This window comes from Meriones unguiculatus (genome assembly GCF_030254825.1).
Source record: "Meriones unguiculatus strain TT.TT164.6M chromosome Y unlocalized genomic scaffold, Bangor_MerUng_6.1 ChrY_unordered_Scaffold_35, whole genome shotgun sequence".
Lineage (NCBI taxonomy): Eukaryota > Metazoa > Chordata > Mammalia > Rodentia > Muridae > Meriones > Meriones unguiculatus.
The window spans coordinates 4,654,864-4,679,156 of NW_026843712.1; the positions used below are offsets into that span (position 1 = coordinate 4,654,864).

Sequence of the window (24,293 nt, forward strand, 5' to 3'; positions counted from 1 at the left end):
ATATCCAAAAACTTTCCATAGATTGTTAATCAATTTTAGGTGGCTTCAATTCATGAAAAGAGGCAGAGAGAAATTAGTTTGTTACAGAGGAGGAGATACAACTACATTAAGATTATGTCCATTCCATTCCACATCCTCTCCCCCAAAACAGTCCATTATGCTCTATAACACCAACAAACATAGGCCTAGAAGTTGAGGACCAGGAAATTCTCCTTCATATATATCATTTTGAATGATAACACAAATTCTTACACTTGTTTTTTAAAGCTGGACTTGTTAAACCTTCAGATTATTTTGTTAAGAAAGGTATATTCCCTGTGAGTTTGGGCACAGTATAAGGCCTAATCTTGCTTCTGGTGATGGAGGTAGGCTTTCCTTCAAATGCCTTCTGCCTTAGAGGGCACATTCCCTTGCATGTGCTAGGAACTGTGGCAGCATGTGCTTGAATGGCTCTTGATGAGGCCTTGACGCCAGATCATACCTCTCCTTTGCTGAAGGATGGCCCAATTAAGTTGCTAGAGAAGTGTTGCGAGCCGTGTAATCGTCTTGCCAGCAAGAAAGCACTCAGACAACAGGATCCTTCTGCAGCAAGCTTTATTGCAGTCAAACGATGAAAGGAGGAAGACCTCGAGCCCCGAAGTGGCGCTGCTTATATAAGCCCTGCTTGCACCAGAGTGGTGTGTGATGACATATCATTCCCTGATTGGCTGCTCACCCATGGTGTGAGATGACATATCATCCCCTGATTGGCTGCTCACCCATCACCCCATATGATGCCCCGGGCTGGGCTTGTGACCACAGTTGCCCAACAGTCATAACGGTTTACCAATTTTGAGGGCGGAAGCCAGCGCCATGGCAACCAAACCCCGGCTCTCCACAGAGAAGAACGCCTCTGGGTGCTTCAAATGCTGTCCTTTATCTTCCCTCTTCCCAACTCCAGGAAGAAGGGACTGAGCCTCTCTCCTGTAGATGCAGAACAGGGGTAACACTTGTGAGACAGTAAGTGGTTGGCTAGCCTTTAGAGTACCGGGATTCCTTGGGATCTTCTTGCAAGTATTTTTGGTATATACCTTTGGGTGGCTAATTTGTAGTGAAGGTGATTAGAAGAAAGTGTGAAAGGAAATGGGAGTGTTCAGCCAAGAACATGCAGGATACCTCCCAGGCAACTTGCCTCTCAAAGTTCCAGCCCAAGCAAACTTCCAGCTCCCTCCTCTTCAAAGTCTGTTCATACAGTTCTGAGGTCTCACTGTGATAAAATATCTCAGTACCTTACACCACATCTTAGTTACTGTTCTACTAATGTTAAGAGACATATTTACTAAGGCATCTTACAAAAGAAAGCATTTAACTGGGGAACCACATACGGTTTCAGTAGGTGATTTCATGACCCTCAAGGTGAAGAGTATGAAAACAGGCCAGCAAATGTGGTGCTGAAAGAGTAGCTCAGACCTTATATTTATATATAGTTTGGAAGCAGAAAGACAGACAGGCAGGAAGGCTAGGCCTGGTGTGGGATCGTGAAATCCCAAAGTCCACCCCCAGTGACACACCTCCTTAAACAAAGTAACACTTGTCCCAATAATGCAATACCTCCTAAGCCTTCCCAAAAGTGTTCCATCAAATAAGGACCAAGCGTTCAGATAAAGGAGCCTATGGAGACTGTTCTCATTCAAACCACCACAGGCTACAATGGGTATTTCTTAGCCTGTGAGGAATGGGGTTACGGAAAGGATGAGCATATAATTGTGTCACTGGGAAGTATTTTGGTTATAACAGAAAATCTGATTACAGGGACATTCCTGGTAAGAATGAAAAATGGCATGGCCATGAAAAATTGAATAGCATTTTTCCAGAATATTAAACAAGGAATTACCATATGATCCAGTAATTCATCTGTCCAAAAATGTTAAAAATCAGGCACTTCAAGGTATATTTGTATAACGACAATTCTAAGAACATTATTCACACTAATCAACAATGGAAGCAACAGGTAAATCTCAGTCAGCCTGAGGAAGGAATCTCTGACACATAGTACAACACAGATGATCTTGAAGACTTCCTATGTCAAGTAGCAGTCTTGGGGGGAATATAGATATCACTGATTCTTCTTACAGGATATATATATATATATACGAATGGGATGGCTGTCAGAGCTCCCCTTGGGTCCCAAGGACACCCATGGGGTACCAAGAACATCCTGGATTTACTCAAATTAAATGAGGTATTGTGTTTGTGTGTGTTCATCCTAATTGAGGTGTGCTCACATGCATGTGTACATGTGTGCTCATGTGCTCATGTAAATGCCTTCTGTGTAGCAGGTTCTTTCTAGGTCCTTTATGAAGTAGCATCTCATTTAAAACTCACAACAGTTGTCTGAGATTAGTGCTATTATGATGCCCATTCAACAGGTCAGTAAACAGAGGCTAAGAAGAATTACTTGCCTCAGAGTTGGTGTCTGTCCATGTGCCAGGCCCAACACTTAATCACCAATATAGAGTACTGTGTAGTATGGGTATGTGGTCTGTGTGCTATGGGTCATGCCCAACTGCCACTTCCTCTCCATCTCTCTCTCCCACAGAATAGGACTATAATGTCAAGGGGTGCACATTCACCTTACTCCTATGTCACATGTATACCCAGAATACCTGGGTTTCGACACCAGATGACTGAGAGTTAAAAATAAAAGAAAAAGAAACAAGAAGGACATGACTGCTTCTAGGAATAGTGGAGAAGAAGGTTTATTATAGATAAAAGGTTAAATATAGCTAGAGGCTGAGAGATCTGGTAGAATCCAGAGTGAAACATGGCCAAGCTGAGCATGACCATTTGAGAGGAGAGGAGAAAGGAGAGCAAGAGAGGAGACAGTCACAAACCAAGAGAAGCTGACTGGGCCAGGAGACTTACCAAGAGGTAAAAGGGCCCAAACAACAAGGGAAGACAAAATAACTGGATTATATGGGTAGCTAGGGAATGACAGGCTAGTCCCTGGGCTGAAGGGTTCAGGGTAGGGGCAGATTATGCCAGCCAGGAGGTCCCTGCAACAGGTAGAAATAGAAGGATGCTGGAAGAACTTGGCTAGCCAGCCTCAGCTTTGATGTGTTAACAAGTACAACACTTAGCAGTTTGTCCTGGGTTTGACACCTGATACTGTGACAATTTCTTTCCTCACCTTTTTTTTTTTTTCTTCACACAGTCTAGTTGTCTAGTTCTTGTGCCTCTTCTCCTGCAAAACCTTCACTCTAGAAATTCCCTAGAATCTGAAGCCTGGCAACCAAAAGCCACTCCAGTGCTTGTCCCCAGGTTCCTGTGACACTCCAACCTGAACCCTCAACACACACACCACTGCTGTGTGCCTCAAGGTCCCACCATTTGCTTCTCATTGGCACTCATTGCACCTGACCCCACCCTGGAGCTTGGACTCTCCCACGTGTGGTTTATGACCACAAAACCTCGAGCCCCTCTAACTCCCATGTTCCTGTCCTCCAATAGAAACAAACTTAACTTTCAATGCCTCTGCCCATCCCTGATGAGATTCACCCAGGCTGATTCATTTCAATCCAAAGATCTCTTCTGTAGGCTGTGGCAAAACCATAGTATAAGTCCAGGCATGTTAGCCCCATACCCCAGTGTAGGGCTTTGTCCATATGGGCTCTGACTGGGGGCTGTTTGCTCCAGGACCCTCCTTAAGGCCAAGGTGTCTAGTAAGCTAGACTTAACCTCAGTCTGACAGGCATGTCTTAACTGTAGCCCATAGGTCTGTGCACCCCAACATGACTATGATCCAAAATTGTTTAATTAAAACATTACCAAGCATGCTTTTGAATTTTTCTTTGTAATTGTTTTTTGTTATATGGTTCCCAAGTGTCAACTTTGTAGACAACAACACGGTTTTGTAGTGTAAATAGGTTGCACATGCCTACCTGTAAAGGAGCTGTTCTCAACCTGTGGGTTGCAACTTCTTTGAGGTAGAATGATCCTTTCATGGGACTCTCCTAAGTCCATCAAAAAGCATAGGTATTTACAATACACTTCATAATAATAGCAAAATTACAGTTATGAAGTAGCAAAAAAAATAATTTTTGGTTGGGGGGAGGTCACCACAACTTGAGGAACTGTATTAAAAGGTTGCAGCACTAGGAAGGTTGAGAACCTCTGCTCTAGAGGAGAGTCAGGCCCCTGACTGTGGAGACCACCTGCAGTTCTTGCTTGTAGGCTCACATAGCTGGGCGCTTGTTCACATCAGCTTGTGGAGGCTGGCCCTGTAGACAGCACAGTCCAAGAGGGCAGGCACTGGCTGTCCAGATCGCCACTGAGATAACATTTCTATGTTCTTTTTCTGCTCTTTCACCCTCCTTTGAACGAATCAATAAGGAATTGCCATTTCTCTCAGAAGCAGCTGTATTTGACTGGTGGATAAATGTGAGTCCCAGCATTTGGACCCTAGCACTGACAACATAAATCATTTTAGAGATAAGGAGTTTGCACAATAGAAAACTGGCAATGTGTTTTGGGAGTGGAGTTGGGAGGAACTTGAGCAGCTGCTCCTCCTCTTTGTCTGCTCTTTACTATCTATCCCACCCCTGGAGAACCTGATTTAAAAGTCAGCGGGGCCTGGTCTAGTCACCAGTGTTAACATGGATAGCCAAGCTGAAAACTGCAGGTAAAGGCCAGGTAGCTGATTTCCAAGCAATTCAAATACATAATAGTACTAGCCATGGCATGGATTTCAAAGAAGTCAAATAGCTTTCTCTGAAAGTTTACTGTGACTTACCTCATAATTCACTACAATTTGGACTTAACAGTTGTCACCTGGGATCTGCATATATGTTTACCTCTCTGCCTAACATAGTTGTAGAGCTTACTTCCAACCCTGTGGAGGAACACAAAAAATTTCATCTCAAGCAGGCTTTGGTGGCATTCCTTTAATCCCAGGCCTTTGGAGGCAGAGGCAGGTAGTTCTCTGTGAGTTCAAGGCCAGCCTGTTCTACACAGAAAGTCCAGGACAGCCAGGGATGTTACACAGAGAAACACTGTATCAAAAACAAAGCTAAAATAATCCAGTCTCACCCTGCCCATTTGTCTGGATCTCTGTCGTCTTGGGCTGAATGGATTGGGATGTCTGATCTAGTCAGACATCATAGCAGATTGTCTCTTCTTCTTTTAAGTATGGGCCAAAATAGGTCTTGCTCAGTTGGCAGTCACTCAGAGAATAGCTCCCTGTATGCTGAAGAACCACTTGTTTCTACAAGGAAGGCTCAGTACAACCCTCTCCATAAAGCAAGGCAGGGAACTGCTTCCTCTCCGGGAGTGCAGGCTTCCCTGTGGCTATGCCCAGTCTCACCCCATGCAATGGCAGCCCAGTAGCAGGTTACAGAGGGCACATTTCCCCACAACCTGCTTTAAATGCTTTTGTGTTCAAACTTGAACATCATTCCGAGGAAGAGAATATTCACCAGAAATCAGTGAGTTCTTTGTTGTGTTTTGTTGTTGTTTTTTGTTTTCTTCTCTTTTGTTTTGAGGCAGGATTTCTCTGTGTGGCCTTGGCTGTCCTGAACTCAATTTGTAGACCAGTCTGGTCCTGAACTCACAGAGATGCACCTGCCTCTGCCTCCCTGAATGCTGGGAATACAGGTACACACCACCATATCTGGCTTCAGTAAGTTCTATAAACAAAGATGTTGGGGATTTAGGTTGTTTTTTTTTTTTTTTTTAATTTTGGTTGAATATTTTTCTATCCACTTGTGGAATATTACAATAGTCTTTCTGGGCATGAATGAGACATTGTTGAGTTTGAGCCAGGCCTTCATTCTCTGTAACCTTCTTACTCTAAAGACATGGTAGAAGTCACATAGTACTTTGTACACATTTGCACTCACAAACACATATGCACACACACCAGACTCTTTATCTGCCTTTTTGTTCCAATTTACAAGTATGACCCAATCAAGAAAAACTGCATTGTTATAAAGATCCATACATTAAAGAGGAAAAAAAAAAGATTTATTCTCAAAAGAGAACCTGAGTCATTAGCCAAGGTCTTGGCGGAGTGGGGAAGGAAAGCCTAGGATCTTCCCAGTGTGCCTAGAGTTACATTGCATGGGATGCCATCATCTCTGATATCATATCAGTCTGCCCACCAAGTAACTAACAGTCCTCAGGTTACTTTCTCTCCTCAAGTGACTCAGAATGTTGCCCTGCAGTCCATGCTATCTACCACCTCAAATCTCACTGTCCTTGTGCCAACCCAGCAAACCACTGAGGATATGCCCCAGAAAGAGAAACCCTTCTGGATGTCAAAGAACAATATTCCAGCTCTGGTAAGGTGGGTGTCCTTTAGCTTATCTTCCATGTTATTTGACTGTTGTCAGGATGAACATTCCTTAATCCTATGCAGAAAAGGGACATGATAGTTCACCAGGATGGTATAAGCAACATTTCCCTGAGTCAGAACATTTTATCTTTTAACAGCTGACTCTAATCCAGTGGTTCTCAAATTTCCAAATGTAGCACCCCTTTAATATATTTCCTCATGTTTTGGTGACTTGAATCATAAAATTATTTTTATTGCCATACTATAACTGTAATTTTGCCACTGTTATGAATTGTCATGTAAAACTGATAGGCAGGGTATCTGATATGGGACCCCCAAAGTATTTGCAACCCACATTTGAAGAACCACTGCTAAACCAAGCAATGTGCTTTATATATAACTTAGTTAATACTCCCAACACCTTTGAGATGGTTGTTACATATTTGAGAGATGTGAAAACTGAGGCACACATGGCTAAAGATTAATTGCAGCTAAGGCTGATCAAGGCAAAAGTAAGTGTGAGGTTTAAGTATGGGAGAACATGAAATTTGAATGTCATAATCTGACTTCAGAGATAATTTTCCTGTTGCATTTATCCCTAGTGCATGGATTTATTTTTTATTGTGACCCTTATGACTTGGTGCTTTACATACCACACACTCCCAGGCACTTACAGATTGGTGGATCTGCAGACCCTGCTGTCCTTGCACATGCTAGCAACATCATTGCTGGGAAGCTTCCTTCACCTGGACAAGGCAGATGACCCCAAAAGCTCTGTCATCTTGCTCTTTGGGGAGTGGTACCTTTCTGAATTGTTGTGATGGAAATTTCTAGGTATGTGCATAGAGACAATAGATGCCTGTGTGAGCATCACCCATTCACAAAAATGATGATACACATTAACTTTTTAAAAGAGAAGAAATAAAAAAAAGAAAACCATGACCACAACAACAAAAATCTACTAGGCTACAGCAATATATTCATTAATTTACTACCCAATTATTTAACCAAGTATTTGACAAAAGCAACTTAAGGGTTTATTCTGGCTCACAGTTTGAGGGAACAGTTTACCATCAAGGGGAAGTTATCATGGCAAGAGCAGAAGGTAGATGCTCACATTGCCCACAGTCAGGAGAGCTTAATGGGAGGGTGTTTGGCTAGCTTTCTACCTTCTGTGAAGTTCCGGACTCCAACCCAGGAACTGGGCCCAATGAAAAGGGACTCCTAAGGTCATAGGACAAAGGAAGAGTCTTAAATTGATGGGCTGAATTCAATCATGCAATTACTGTCTGTCTCCTTTCCTCCCCAAGAAAGGGTTTCTCTGTGTAACAGCCCATGGCTCTCCTGGAACTCAGTTTGTAAACTAGGCTGGCCTTGTCTCCTGAGTACTAGGACTGAGGTATGTGCCACAAGACCTGGCTGCTGACTACATTCTCGAAGAGACTTGGAAAACAGAGAGTTATAAGCAGATCATTTGGTAACAGCATAAAACCATGTGGTTTTTCTGGGAAGGTTGAGATATAGGGAGAAACAAATTGGGTCAGTGAGAGAAGGTGCAAATAGAGCTGATTCAGGATGACAGTGACTAGTACCGTTGCCAGGGAGGTTGCAACAAAATAAGCTAGAAGTATCAGCGGGGGACTACAGAGCATCAAGGGTTAGGACAGGAGAAAATAGAGGAGTATTATAAAGAAGTATAACCAGCCTGGGGTGAAAGGGATAAAGGTCTTCTTTAGCCACATTCTTCTCAGCATCTACAAGGTCACTTGCAGATGTATCAGGAACAAATGGAGCTGTTATGAGGTAAGAGATATTGGGAGAGATTATATGGAACATCTGAGTACAGGGTGAAGTTAAGTAAGTAAAATATTTAAAAGATAGGAGAATAATATAAGTGTGAGGCTAGTAAGGATGAGAAAGTCGATGGAGCAGCTGAGAGTGGCCATTGTCACAGTAAATTCTACCGGAGTGGACACAGGACTAGCCACAGGATTATCAACATGGATTGCTGCAGCCATGAATCATCTGAAGGAATGGGCGGGCATGGGAGTGTTAGCAGGCCTTCTGGTGTTGGTCTCCTTGGTTTGCCTGTGGTATATATGCAAGATTAGAGTCTCACAACAGTGTGATGCAGCCATGATCATTCAGGCCTTTACAGCCATTGAAGCAGGACATTCTCCCCAAGCATGGTTGGATACCATAAAAAGCTAAAATGATACGCTCAGGATGCGAGGCTAAGCACTGCACTCAGGGTCAGCAGCTTTGGACCCAGAGAAGAGCATGTCTGATTGCATGCAGGTTGATGCCCCAGGTCCCACCTCTGAGAAAAAGGTATCGGACGGGTCTGATGCTCTTTGGGTGGATGACACCTAAATGAACATCTGTACAAAGTCCCAATTTATTTCTAATATCAGAGATCAGACCTCTACTCTTGCCTGATGCGTCTAAAACAAAAAGGGGGAACTGTAGAGAGCTGCGGAATGCTATGCCTTAAAGATGGAGCTGGTTTCCGCCTTCCACCTTCCCGATGGTGAGTGCTCTCTGTCACGAACAACTCTACATTTGGCTAAGGCCGAGGATCTGGCTTGCTTCCATGTATGTGGACCTATCTGCATTGCCCCCGTGGCACGCCTGGGTTGGCTACCCAGAGGCTATTTAAGCTGTGGGCTGGCTTTCCCCGGGGTCCGAGGATTGTTCAATGTTCCTGAATAAACTGCATTGAAAAAAAAAAAAAAAGAGGAGAAAGTTTCCAAAAACTCAGAAATGTTTCTGCCTTCCTCTTATCTAGGTGCTGGGAAAAAAAAATCTGTAAAGTCACCAGAAAGCAAATATTAAATTTCGAGGTCAGCTGATCTCTATCATTATTCAACTCTGCCTTCGTAATACAAAATTGACCTCAGACAACATGTAAAATAAATTTCTAAGACTGGTTCCAAAACAAACATTTGTTTTTATTTTTTGGCACTGGTAAAACCAATTTTAATTCACACCAGACACTCTGAAGAGTGATAACAACAGTAACAACAAAAAAGCCAGACATTATTTCCTTTATTTACCCTTGCCAAAAAAAAAAAAAAGCCAGACAAGTTCTCAGAATTGACAAGAGTTTACCAAGAGTCAAAACAGATTCAAAACAGCCTGAATGCATGTTACATAAAATACATACTAATATTAAAGTTTAAAAAAAAATCCATACAACAGCTGAGCTATTTTATGAGCTACTTTATGGTGGCAATGGCTTGTAATCCCAGCACTCTGGAGGCAGAGCTGGATCTCTCAGTGGGAGACCACCCTGGTCTAAGAAGTATGTTCCAGAACTAGCCAAGGCTATACAGAGAAGCCCTGTCTCTAAAAAATGAAAACAAACAAACAAAAATCTATCTAACAACACTGCACTGCTTCCTGAAGCCCCCGACTCTGGGTCCTTTACCTGATGGAAACAAGGTTCTCCTTTGCTCATTAAAGGGCAATAATTCCAATGAAGGTAATTAAATCTCCTGGTTGCCACACCCACGCCAGTGTCGCCATAGTAGCATAAGCTACAGGGCGGGGGATATGATTTCCCCGGAAATAATGCCCCCTGGAAGGTCCCTGGCAAACTCATACCACTTGGAAAAGAGACGTGTTCTGAGATTTCTACGCTTCTTCAGTTGTGGCTCTGGGGCTGGAATAATGAATTCTTTGATCTTTCCCTGTGACACCTGAAACAGCACAACTAACTTTATAAAGAAATTTATTATTAGTAGATTGTTAAAGGCTTTAATAAAAATAAGTTTAAGGAAAGTAATGAATTAGATTTAGTATTAATAGGCATTAAGAATAGTAAAATAATAATAGGCTCCTTTTTAAGAAATAATAGCATGAGAGGTGCAGCTGGCGGGAGTTTCCCCCTCCCTTCAGTGCCTTGTTCCTAAAGAAGATCATAAATCTTGGGCAGGACATATGGGAGGAGGGTTAACAAAGGTGTAGTTAGATTTTGATATAGAGAAGGACTTTGGCAGGCATCTGACTTAGCTCCTGACTTTCCTCTTCATTGGTTAGCAATAATGAAACTATATTTGAGGTTTCTTTTCCTTTGTTTGCTCTAATCAAAAAGTTTTTAGGCCAAGATTATTTGTGGGTATTGCTTTATGTTTGATTGCATTTTGAGTTAAAATGTAAACTTTGTATTCTTGGTAAAAGTCTAAATGTTCTGGAAAATATGCCAATTTTAAGGTGCCTTTTGTGAAATCATTATAAAAATACTGGCTTGATTTCAGTAAAGTTGCAGCAGAGTCAAAACCATCAAGGTGTCTCTGTCTGTCAATTCTTCACCGAAACCGTGTCTTCCTGTCTAAAGCCTTGTTCTCCCGCAGACGACAGGAGCCCGACTGGGCCGGTCCATGGCACCTGGTCAAAGAAATACCCTTAGGAAGAAGGGGCTCATTTTAAACCATGCTAATAAAATAAATGTAACAATTATAGTCCCAATTGCTATTTATTATTCCAAGATAGAAAAATAACAATCAAACATAATGAGTTTAAAGAGTATTTTAAAAGAAAAGAGAGAAATATAAAACATGAGTCTTTTCTATCAAATACGATAAAACTGGTACTTAGGAATTATATTGTCATCTTCCTCATCTTATAAGATTTTCAAATGTTATAATCCCTCCCCTCATCTCAAGTCAAACTTTCCTTTAAGCTAAAGGTCCTATTCTTGTTCTAGAAATTTAATAGCCTGAAGCATTGATTTCTTTTCCCTTCCTCCATTTTCCTGTGCACCAATTCTTTACACAGTAGCTAAATGTGTAAGATTGAGGTCAGACCCCAGCCAGCAGGGAAAAGACACAATCACCACCTTATTCAAAATAAGTATACCAGTAGTATACTTCCTTTGTGTATTCCTTCTTCCTAAGCACAGCCTCTTGATTAGATATAGTTTGTTCTGCTGGAACAAAAATCATTCAAGACCTAAGGTGGCTGATCTGCATTACTGTGCAATCTGCTGATGATTTATAGCCTGTGAAAAACACAGGGATTGGCATCCACAGAGCAGTAACACAAGACATTCCTTGGCAGTCCCTCAAATGGATAACTGGGCCAGAGGAAATCACACCTTCTCCACTCTAACACATATAGTAAGTTACTCAAACTAGGAAGAGTTCCCTGTCTAACCCATTCCACCATTAAGAATGAAACTTGTACTCCACTTTAATAGGGTCCACACACGAAGGCAGAAATGCCATAGATGTGACCATTGTGCTTTCCTCCAATCTGCTTATTGGTAGTTCAAGTACGATAGGGTTCTGGGTTTTCTCAACGTCTATTCTAAAAATTGTCTTATATTTTAATGGAGATTAAAAATCTGCATGTAATGGGAAGCCCATATATATGCAGGATCCCATGGCTATTACTCTGCCTATTCCTCTGCAAAACAGGCAAAGTAAGTATTACTAGAGACAAGCACCTTGCATGTCCTATGAAGTCCACAAAGGACTGCATTCCAGTCTTTACAAATACTTCACTTATAAAAGAACTTATTATGAGTTATATACCAGTTCCTGAAATGGGAATATTTTAATAATAATAATAATAAACATTTAGTATTGTTTAGGCCATAGGCATATGAGTTGTGTTTCAGACACAGCTTTCAAGACAACCCTGAAAATATAAATCAAATTCATAATATGGTAAGCAAATCTTAACAGAAGTTAATTTCAAAAATGTGTTCTTAGAAAGTCATACACATGACAGTGCTCTAATCTCGCAGCATTGCGGTGTCCTTGGTTACTGCCTCTAACACTCAAGATGATGCTCTTATTTTCACCTAACCATTTACAAACAAGCAGAAATCTCCCTAAGTGAAAAGACAAGTACTTCTAGACATCTGTTTTTATCATTTAACATGAATGCTACTAAGAATAAGGGATATATGAAATACCAAACTGCATTCTCATGATTGGGAAAAAACAAAAACAAAGAAAAACCTTAGAAATGACTCCTAAGAGACACAAGTACATCAATCAGTGCATATGGAGTAGCATTTACTTTTTAAGTTTAGTATTCCTGATCCCTTCCAAAATCCGGAAAAGCCACAGAAACCAACAAAAAAGAGCAAACATGGGTACCATAATCGGCACAAACTATACTGCCTAGGACTTTTGTGGTTCATACTCAAAGTTCAGTCTGTGTTTAACATTTTTAAGTTCAGACATATCAAAACCTACAAGTTTTGAGGGTCTGTGGTCTTCTCTTGCCTTCAAGCAAATATATCTTCTTGTTCCAAAAAAAAAAAAAGCCACAATATTTTTTTTTCATCTTCAAGAATAATGACAACATTTCAACTTCTTTTCTGCTAGGACATGTTTTTTTTTTTTTTTTTTTTTTTTTGAAATAATCTCTAAGAAACTGCTTTTTTTCCTCAGAGGAGTAGTCTTTGCATTTGGTAGGATCTAATGCTAGGATTTGGAGTAAATCATGACTGGCCTCCACTTCCTTAGTTGTGCTTTCATTCCTTTGTCTCTTCAAGGGCACAGCATTAGTCCCTTCTTCAGGATCTGATGCTTCATTACACAGTATAAGCAAGGGCCTTTTCCCATTCCTCCTCAGGTCTTCTGGCCCCAAATGGACATCTAGCCACTTTCTTTTGAAGTGACAGGTAGAATCAGTAACCTTTTCCTCCCTGGCAAACTGTAGTTCACTGTTCTCAACAAAACTCGACAGAACTTGCATGTCTGAGCAATCTTTGGGCACATATGCACAATGCAGCAAATGAAGAGTGATAGCCTCCACAGTAAAACTTCCAGGATAGATTTCACCACAGTGGACACAACTAAAGGTGGGACAAATGAGCACTGTACAGGCAGTGGGCATAATATGGTGTCTGTCCTTCAAGTGTAAGATGTAGGCATTGGCTACCATAAATGTTGTCAAACAGAGGGGACAGGTCAGGTCTTGTTTTCTGAGCTGAGTTACAACCTTAACCTGAGACCTCATCTTAACAGGGCACCAGCGATGAGGAGTATATGCCTGAGAGGATAGCCAGGTGGACCTCCTGTTCTCCAATCTCCTCCCTTGGCAGAGTGATGATGAAATCAAGATGGGGGAACAACAGGTTGCCATCAGCATCTAGGCTCAACTGGAAGCCCCTGTTAAGATAATCCAACAACAGCTTCTTCATCCCCCGGTGTTTAATTTTGCTATGCTCCAAGAGACCCTGAGTGCTGTGGAAAGTACATAGACAAAACAGGCACCCCATGCCATGTGTGAGTAAGTGGTACATTAGCTCCTCCTTAGAGACTAGGCATTTGTAGGAGAGACAAAGCATGGCCCTCTCTCTTGTCCACTTCATAAATGGTGCACACACTGCCAGCTTTACCAGTTCATGTTTCTCACTGGAGTTGAACTCACTTTATCTGTGAGCCACTTCCATGTGAGCTTGGTAGACATTGCATGGGAAGAACACATTGCAAACTGGGCAGACTTTCCACTGCTTGTCCTGTATGGCAACCAGATTCGTATCCACCTCAGGTGAGGAGACCTGAGCAAATATGTTCTGGTCTGCATTGCTTACCAGCTCCTGGGAGGAAGACAAGCTGACTGGAGCACTGGAAATCTGCATACCCTCACTGGGGAGTTGGAATTTGGTGGACACCTGGGATGAAACAGTCATGAGGCTAGCACCCTGAGGAATAGTCAGAGTGACAGGCATGGGGTCCAGCATGTAAAGGGGCTTCCCATTGAACTGTGAGCCTGTTGGAAACATCTTCCTGAAAACAGAGCCTGACTTGAGGAACAGGGTGTTCTATGAAGTGTCAGCTCTTACTAACTGGCTCACCACCAGGATGCTGGTGCCAACAGATTGACTGAGCTGAAGCATACTGGGCCCAACAAATGGACCTGAGTTAACAGGCTGACCAAGCAGAGGAATACCAGAGCTCACAACCTGGTTCACAAGGACATCTGAGACTGCCACTTGTTGGGTGGGTAGTAACCCAGATGATACCACTTGACCTGTAGGGAAAACACTACCAGACATTTTCTGAGGAGAGGTAAGAACCTGTGTGAAGACTGTCTGACCTACATGGGGAACTCTGGACTGGAGTGCTTGACCAGTGAGGAGAACCCCAGAAGCTACAATCTGTGTAGAAATGACAAAAGCAGGGGTCATCTGACCCTCAGGAAGGCCTGCCAATGAGACCATCTCACCCACAGAAATTGTTCTAGGTGGCATGGTCACCAGACATCTTGGGTTTTTTGAAAAGCCAGAAGACAGAGTACCAGGCCTGACCAGTCTGCTTGTGGGCTCCACTGGCCTACTTGTAAGCCCCACTGATCTGACTGCAGCTCCCACTGGTCTACTTGTAGACCCCATGGGCTGTGTGAGTGGTAAAATCCCAGGTTGGAAGGCTTGACTCACTAAGTGATTGCTCACTCCAACAGACTTATTCACAGGCCCAAGTGGCTGGCTTACAGAGAGTACAGGAGTGTCTACAGGCTTATTAGGTGAAGCCTTGCCAGAGAAAAGGTCAATTGAGGGAGCAGAAGGCCTCAGTGTGTGGTTGGTCTGGCCCACAGGTAGAGGGCTAAAAGGCACATGGGACTGGGCAGTATCAGAAAGAGAATTGGTGAGGGTCCAGGAAGCGTCTGGGACCCCCTTTGGTGGCTGTACATTTGTAGAGGTCACAGGTTGGGCCATGGTCAATGGCTTTACCATGACTAGACTTGGGTTGTTCTCTGCCAAGCAAGGTGAGACCAAGTTGGCTTGGCTGGATGAGCTGTGTGTGCAGCCCTGCTGTTTGGGGTTCTGGACAACCCTGCCTTTGCTACAATAGGCTTTTGAATCCTCTTTTTGTGTTCTGAAATTATAGACCTCAACTTATTCTCCAAATCCTTGTGTATATCTAATGTCAAAATATTGGCCATCAGATCATCCTGCCTGCCCATCATGGTACTACACATTTTACAAAAGTATCTTTCAGGTGGTACAGTGATTGCCACAGAAAGAATATCACTGGCTGTTGGCTGTTGCTGGTCTTCCTTAGTTTGAAAGCCAACATATGCATTAAGTAAAGAGTGAAAATGGGTGATCAGAACATGTTTCTTCATGCTACAGAAGGAACTGTTGGAAAAGTTACATTTTAAACATGTGAAATGTCTTATATAATCCTTCAGTGGCTTCCCATTGCCCAGAACCTTGTCCTTGGGGCTGTGAACTTTCACAGCAGTCTCATGGAATAACTGGAAGTGTTTGCTCACCACATCAGGCCATGAAACAAATCTGGACACTGGATCTGCAACTCTTGGTCAGCCTCATCTTCATGGCACCGATGCAAATGATTTTTCAGAGAAGTAAGCACATCTGCTCAGTATTCACACAGGCTACAGCAGTATGGCTTGCTTCGGTATCTCATTTGCTTTCTGAAAAATTCCCCTGGAGCAACATCTGGCCAAGATGTATTATAAAAGTATCTGTCACTTGGGTCAAAGCCTTTAAGGCTCTTCAGCAATTCTTTGCTTTTTTCAAGTCCAATCTTCAGAAGCATGCTCTTTACCCATGGCCGCATACTTCTGACCTTGTCCAGATTTTCCACAGGCACTTGAAACATTTTTAAAATGTTCTGCCCTGCAATAAGAGAGCATTTGCTTAAGACACAGCTCTTGGGCATGAGAACCCAGCCTGTACCTGCCTCCTACAATCTCAGCTGGCCCTGCCTTCAGCCCTCCATTCCACTCCCCACCCCCAGCCCAGGCACACACTGCCACCCCTGCAGCAGTCCTTCCAGGGCTTTTATTCACAATCAGGCCTCGCATCACAGTCTTTCCCTGTGGCTTCCAGTCACACCAGAACATCCTGCCACAGCATTTCCCACAACTTGGGTCACACCTGTGCCTGGAGACACAGTCCTCCCCCTTCCTCCATCACACACAGACCTGCTGTCAAAGCCCTCCACAGTCCTCCCCAGTATTCCAGTCACACACAGCCCTGAACAGCCCTCCCCCAACCTTCAGTCACACACAGCCCTCCAAAGTCCTCCCCAGGTGTCCATCACACACAGGCCTTCACAGTCCTCCTCGGTCCTCCTGTCACACACAGCCCTCCACAGTCCTTCTACATCCTCCTGTCACACACAGGCTCCCATAGTCTTCCACAGGCCTCTGGTCTCACATTAGCCTGACATCACAGCCTTCCCCTGTGCCCTCCAGTCACACTAGGGCCTCCTCCTTCCTTGCCTCCTCCAGTCTCACTCCAACTTTCTAGCGCCTGAGACCCCCAGTCTTCACTTACACTGGGAGGACCTAAGGCAGCCTCAGCCTGTTGGCATGTCTCAGCACCCACATGCCTTCCTTCATGGGATTGAGAAAATGGTGCCTGAAGATGCCTTCCAAACCGCATACATAGGAAGTGACGTTTCCTCATTTGCATATTAGCACCAGGCAGCCAATCGCATGAAGAGTGCTTGAGGGTACTCCTTGGACTCGCCTTTTCCCGTGCTGACCACCCTTCCTCCAGGCATTGATCTCATGCTGTCTGTCAGTGTTGTCCAGTCTCCTGTCATATCTCGTCAAGGGTGAGATACAGACCTCCTCTACATTCCTGGCTCCACATCCTGAGCCATACTAGGATGGCTAAATGTCACTTCAAGACTGAATGAAGAAGGAAACAAAAGGTTACAGCCTTGAGGGTTTTTGTTTGACAAGGTTCTAGAAGGAGAAGATTGCAGTAGTTACTTAGGCCAAAGGATTTTCCATGCTAGGCTCGGGAATTGTAGTGTCCCTGTGGACCCAATAGGGCCTGAATGAGATGGGTGAGGAGAGGCAGCATATAACTGCTGCTGTTACTCCTTACAGATGAATGTTGTCTATGACAAAGGAGACTCAAAGTACTCAGACTGAGTGTGGTAATACATGCCTGTGTCCGCACCCGCAGGAGTTCAATGGCTTCCTAAAATGGGGTGATGTGTGTGTGTGTGTGTGTGTGTGTGTGTGTGTAAAGAATGGGTAGGACACAGAGACTCAAGGAGGGAGCCTAAGTCTGTTTGTCTGATCAAAGTCTCATTTATTTGAAATTTTTACACAACTATATAGGAGAAGGCAGGAAAAGGGGGAAGGCTAAGTTACTGCTGCAGAAGATAGAAAACGTGTTTTATGGTTTGAGAAACCTCCCACAAGATACCTCAAGAAGGTTTCCTTAAGATATCTCAAGGATGTTCCAAGACTGACTAGCAGATGTTCTCACATAAATCTATCACCCATGACCTAGTGCAGTTTTTGGTAACTTTCCACTAATCTGCATTGGCTCTACTAAATGGCTTTGGCTCACTAATTGGCATTGGCTTTAATAAATAGCATTGGCTCCCTGCATCTCCTCCCTTCTTAAACATTTTAAGAGGCTAGCAGGTAGGTTTTGACTATGAGGTCTTTTGCAGCTGGAGGGCATTAACCAGAGGTGGAAAGGATTGACCTGATCCTCCCAAGGCATTTTATACCCTTTTTGGGTATCTTTTGGGGGTGGAGAAGAAGACCATCAAAACCTGACAGCATTCAGAACAGGTTGTGTTTAGGGGTAATAAGACACCAACCTCAATGCAATCAGGTTTGATTCTCAAGGGACTCAGAAGCAGGCAATTGGGTCCTCCCCCACCCTATGTCATCTTGCACCCCTTACAGGTACCCAAGCTACATAAGGCAAGCATTATCTGAGTTTCATGCTCTTCTCATGAGAGCCAAATACAGGCAGTCAAGTCCCATGTGATAGACTCTCAGCAGTCTCCCTGGGGTTCAGCTAAACCTCTGTCAGCCAAACCAAGTCTGTGATAATGGATTCGTATGTGTTTAGATGCTAAGGAATCAATTTGCTGTTTTACAAAGCTAGTATGTGTTTTAATGGCCCATGGGCCAAAAGATAGGTGGAAAAGGAAACCCATCATGGGTCCCACAATTGAAGGAAGGAATGTGGTGATCCAGAGAGAGGTTGAAAACCAATTATGAAACCAACTTTCCTCTTGTTCTCTCTATCTCTTTCTCTCTTCTAAGCCTTCCCTAACCTTAGCCATGCTGTGCCTTACAATCCCAGTATAATCTGTGTAAAAGCAGCACTCTTCCCTTAAGGGAAGCACAGAATTCTCCCTTGCTTGAGGAAAAGCAAGTGTAGTTCTCTTCTATTTGTAGGAAAATTCAGATAAGTGTGTGGCAGCATAGGTGCATGAATTTCCTGCAGACAGAGGACCTGGAAGGTCTGAGTGCTCTAGGAGGTGACCAGAATAAAAGGGTTGACTTCTAGAGTCAACTAAATGCTGGAGCTTGACCAAAAGAGGAACAGCATTTGTAGAAGGTCTAATATAGGGAACCATTTCAAGAAGTGGAACAGAGTGGCCAATATAGGCAGGCACTTTTAGTATATAGATAAAAAAGGAAATTTTGTAGAATCTGAAAAACCTTAACTACTGCAAAAAGCTCTACAAGCTGTGCCCACTTAAAATTATATTGGATAGAATTGGTTTTTCCAGGAATAGTATAGGCAGTGACCCCATTATAGGAGCCATCTGTAAATACTAAATGTGCCTCTGAAAATGGTTGAGGAGAAATAATTATTGGGAAGTTGAAAGGGTGGTTTTTACTAAATTGAAGTAACTTATTAGCAGGACAATGGTTACCAATTATCCCAGAAATGGAAGAACAGACAATGGGCCAAATATCAGTAGTTTGCATGAGCCATTCTAACTGACCTTTAGAATAGGGCAGTATTATTTTATCAGGAACTTTGCCAAAAAAATTACAGCTTTGTCTGTGTCCCACAAGGATGAGTTTTGCAACCAAAGGAGTATTAAGGGCAAGAACCTTTGGGAGAGGTGAAGACATGAGTCCACAACAGAGGATTATGTTGCCAGAACACCCCAGTGTGCTTATGGGATGAGGTACACAGGAGAAAGAGAAGGGGTTCCTAAGAGGAATAAAATGTACCTAGCTTGTTTTGGATAGGTGTTTTCACAACCTGAAGGGCCTCTGTCCCTGCTGTGGTTTAAGAGTGAAGGGAAGAAGGGTTAGATTCTCCCTTGAGAATATAAAAGAGAAGTTTAAGCTCCTGTAGTGATTTTAAGAATAGGTCTTATCTGATTGATATTTCCTAGGATCTTTTGAAAAACATTGAAAGTCTTAAATGGCTAGTTTTTAACTGGATCTTTTTTGTAGTAATTTTTTGACACTGGAGCTCAACTCATAAATAAAAATATGAGTCTTTTAATTGAATTTTATCTAGTGCAAGTTGTAAACCATAATCTATTAATTTTTGTGAAAGGTTTTACAAGAATGTAGCAGCAGTGAGCCATCAGGTACAACTAAAAGGATATCCTCCATATAACATACTATATAAACAGAAGGCCAAAATGTTCTAAAAGGATCAATAATCTGGGCTACACACTTTTGACACAAAGTGGGACTATTAGCCATGCCTTGGGACAAAACATTCCATTGGAAGCAAGGCATAGGCCCTTTGAAGTTTGTTACTGGCAGGCTTAAAAAAAGCTATTTTATCCTGTGAATGCAGGTGGATGGTAAAAAAGCAGGCTTTAATATCCATACCTGTCAGGGTCCTCTCTCTTCAGTAGTTTCTTTAGATGTACAGATTTTTAGTAGGTTTGTCCAATATTACATGTCTATATAAGTCAGCATTCTTTAAGTGTTTCTCTGCCATTCTATATTCCTCTACAGACAATTATCTGTTTAGCTCTGTTCTCCATTTTATTTATTGGATTACTTGGTTTATTGCTTTTCAGATTCTTTAGTTTTTTTATATGTAGTGGATATTAGCCCTCTGTCAGGTAAAGGTTTGGTGAAGATTATTCCCCAATGTGTAAGCATTCATGTTGTTTTGATGACAGTGCCCTTTGCTTTACAAAAGATTTTCCATTTCATGAGGTCCCATTTATTGATTTTTGTTCTTAGAGCCTGCTGTTGTTCTATTCAGGAAGTTCAATTTTTTATATTCCATAAAATTTGAAAATCTAAATGAAATGGACAATTTTCTTGATTGATTCAACTTACCAAATTGAATCAAAACTTGGTAAATCAAGTAAATAGTCCTATATCCCTCAAGGAAATATAAGCATCAATAAAAGTCTTCCATTCAAAAAAAGCCCAGGACCAGATTGATTCATTGCAGAATTCTACCAGACATTCAAAGAAGAGCTAACTCCTCTTCTCTTCAAACGATTCCATAAAATAGAAACAGAAGGAACACTACCAAACTCATTATATGAAACCACACTCACTTTGGTAACTAAACCTCACAAAGACACAACAAAGAAAGAGAATTTCAGGCCAATCTCCCTTATGAACATTGATGCAAAAATACTCAACAAAATGCTTACAAAGCAAATACATGATCACATCAAAGATATCATCCTCTATGACCAAGAAGGCTTCATTGCAGATATGCAGGGGTGGTTCAACATATGGAAATTCATCAAGGTGATCCACCATATTAACAAACTGAAAGAAAAAAAAAAAAAACACGATAATCTCCTTAGATGCTGAAAAAGCATTTGACAAAATCCAACATCCATTCATGTTTAAAGTCTTGGAGAGATCAGGGATAAAATGCACATATCTAAACATAATAAAGGCTATATACAGAAAGCCTATAGCCAACATCAAAATAAGTGGAGAGAAATTTAAAGCAATCCCACTGAAAGCAGAGACAAGGCAAGGCTGCCACTCTCTCCATATCTCTTCAACATAGTTCCGGAACTCCTTGCTAGAACACAGTTGAAGGAGATCAAGGGGATACAAATTAGAAATGAAGAAGTCAAATTATCACTATTCGCAGATGATATGTTAGTATACCTGAGTAACCCCAAAAATTCTACCAGAGAACTCCTACAGCTGATGAACACCTTCAGCTGGGGCTGGATACAAAATTAACTCAAAAATTCAGTAGCCCTGCTGTAGACAAAAGACAAAAGGGCTGAGAAAGAAATTAGGGAAACAATACCATTCACAATAGCCAAATGACATAAAGTACCTTGGTATAACCTTAACCAAGCAAGTCAAAGACATGTATGAAAAAAAAAATTTCAAGTCTCTGAAGAAAGAATTATAAGAAGATACCAGAAGATGGAAAGATCTCCCATGGTCATGGCTTAGCAGGATAAACATAGTAAACATGGCCATCTTACCAAAAACAATGACCAGGCTCAATGTAATTCCCATCAAATTACTAGCACAATTCTTTATAGACCTGGAAAGATAAATTCTCAACTTCATACATAATCAAAAGAAACTCATAGTTGCTAAAACAAGCCTCTACAATAAAAGATCTTCTGGAGGTATCTCCATCCCTGATCTTAAGCTGTACTATAGAGCAACAGTAATAAAAACCACATGGTACCGGTATAGAAACAGAATGTTGAATTATTGGAACTGAACAGGAGATGCAGAAATAAACCCGCATACTTAGAAATACCTGATATTTGATAAAGATGTCAAAACCATACAATGGAAAAAAAGACAGCATCTTCAACAAATGGTGCTGGTCTAACAGGATGTCTACATGTAGAAAAATGCAAATAGATCCATACTTATCAGACTGCACAAAACTAAACTTCAAGTGGATCAAAGACCTCAACAAAACCAGACACATTAAATCACTTAGAAGAAAAAGAAGGAAGACCATAGAACTCATTAGTATAGGAGACAAGTTCCCACAGTTGTTTAAGAAGTGTTAAAAGCTCTCTTTTCTTTTGAAGCAGTTCCCTGAGGGATTTGACCTCGTGAAAGAGTTTAGTTTTAGTGTGCTGAGCAGTATCCTGGTTGTCAGAATCAAAATGTAAGGCACAGAAAGTAAGAGCTTTAATATACACATAGGTATTAAAAAGGGCAGCTGCTGAAGCCGGGAAAGACAGGAGAGGTTGCCAGTCTAGATTATGATATCTGGCAGCTTTTTTCTAAAGGGAAGTGGCCTTTTCAGGAAAGCCAGGTTATTAGGACCGTCCTGTGTCTGCAAGTGAAGGGCTGTAAAGGAGGGGTAAAAGGAATGGGCTGCAGGCTGACCTAGGACTGTAGCCTCTGGTTCTGGCATAGGTATGGAGATGGAGTCAAAGGAGGGAGCTAGGGAAATTGGGGTAGGGAAGCCTTGTCCCTACCTACTTCAAGGGCTTTGGGACTTCCTCTAGAATCCTTTTTGAGAACTTTTCAGTTTGAGAAACTACCTCAGCCAAGTCAGATTGTGAATGTCTGACCTAAAGAATATCATTAATCAAATTCCAGAAAGAAAATGTCTGGACAGCACCTTTTGTGGACCACAAGAACCATGAAATTCTCTAAGACATTTTCCAACTCTCTGCCAGCATCTTACATCAAAGGTGCCTTCTTGTGGAAACCAGTGGCAAATATTAGTAATTAAACCAAAGTAGCTAACTAAATCCTTTTTCTTAACCCTTACTCCTGGCATCTTGAGGTCTAAGTGGCTCCTTACCAAACCTAATCACCCAACTGGACCATATGCCTGACTATTCCATCTTCTAAGGCTATATCATTGTAAGTAACATGTTCTCTGCAAAACCATTTTGTCAAGCTCTTTAGGAACTAGGGTCCCCTCACTGTCTGTCCTGTCTTTGCAGCAATAAAATCTGGTAAATGCAGTTGAGGCTGCAAGTGCTTACATAGTGTTTGCTCCAAACAATGAAGCCATCAAGAAGTATGTCAGGGAGAAGAAAGCCACAAATCTAGTGAGTGTCAACAGCAGCAGTCAACATTTTCTCTTTAAGATTTCTTTTAGAGCCAGATGCAATGGTGCACACCTGTAATACAAGCACTTATGAAGGCAGGGGAATGAGGATCTCTGTTAGTTTAAGGCCAGCCTGGTCTACAAGGTGAGTCCAGGACAACCAGAGACACTCTGTTTCAAAAGACAAACAAACAAGATTTTTATTTTTTCTGTGTTTTTAAATTTTTTATTAATTATTTCTTACAATTTTTTCACTTTGTATCCCAGATATGGGCCTCTCCAACATCTCCTCCCTATCCCTCTCTCTCTCCCTCTTCTCTCCCTATGACCCTACCTTACTGTACTGATAGTTGAGGTCTTCCTCCCCTTCTATCTGGTCCTAGCCTAGCGGTTCTCATTAGGACTGGATGCATTGTCTTCCTCTGTGGCCTGGCAAGTCTGCACTCCCCCAAGCCCATGGGAGGTGATCAGAGAGCCTGCCACTGATTTCAAATCAGAGACAATCACTGTTCCCCTTACTAGAGAACACACTTGGAGATCGAGTCTATAGGCTACATCTGAGCAGGGGGTTTAGGTCCTCTCCTTGCATGTGCCTTGGTTGGGGTATCAGCCCACAGAACCCACAGGTAGGGAAGGATCTTCCTCAAACCTGTATATGACAGTGGTAGGGCTAATACCCAGAATATATGAAGAACTTAAGAAGTTAAACACCACAAACCAAGTAATTCAATTTCAAAATGGGGTTCAGAGCTAAGCAGAGAATTCTCAATAGAGGAATATCAAATGGCAGAGAAACACTTAGAGAAATCTTCACCATCCTTATTCATGAGGGAGATGCAAATTAAACAACCCTGAGATTTCACCTTACCCCCTTCCGAATGGCTAAAAAATAAATAATCATGTGACAACAAATGCTGGAGAAAACATGGAGAACCCTCCTCCAGTGCTGGTGGGAATGTAAACTTCGGAAATCAATCTGGTGCTTTCTCAGACAATTAGGACTAGTCCTTCCTCAAGATCCAGCTATACCACTCCAAGGCATATATCTGTATTACTTTTATTTTTAATAGTGCTTGTGTGTGCATGTGTGCGTGTGTGTGCATGCTCATGGGAGTTTGTGTGTGTATATGAGTACAGATGGTCACAGAAGTCAGAGGTATAAAATCCAAAAGTGTTATAACTCCCCAGGAGTTCCAATATCCATACCAGAAACTGAACTAGTGTCCTCCTTCACTGTAATACCATATTTAACCAGTGATCCAGCTGTCAAGCTTC

The 24,293-nt window shown here is 42.2% G+C and overlaps 1 protein-coding gene across 1 annotated transcript in view; it reads right to left on the minus strand.

Moving 5' to 3' along the window:
* Positions 1–15,900, minus strand: part of LOC110543896 (activity-dependent neuroprotector homeobox protein 2-like) — a gene marked incomplete at its 3' end in the record, with an annotated part of 79,132 nt that extends 63,232 nt beyond the window's left edge. Inside the window, 5 exon segments of the mRNA XM_060376853.1 lie at positions 12,733–13,295; positions 13,297–14,577; positions 14,620–14,804; positions 15,122–15,573; positions 15,576–15,900. Coding sequence (XP_060232836.1) covers positions 12,733–13,295; positions 13,297–14,577; positions 14,620–14,804; positions 15,122–15,573; positions 15,576–15,900 — 2,806 coding nt within the window.
* Positions 15,901–24,293: the final 8,393 nt, after the last annotated feature.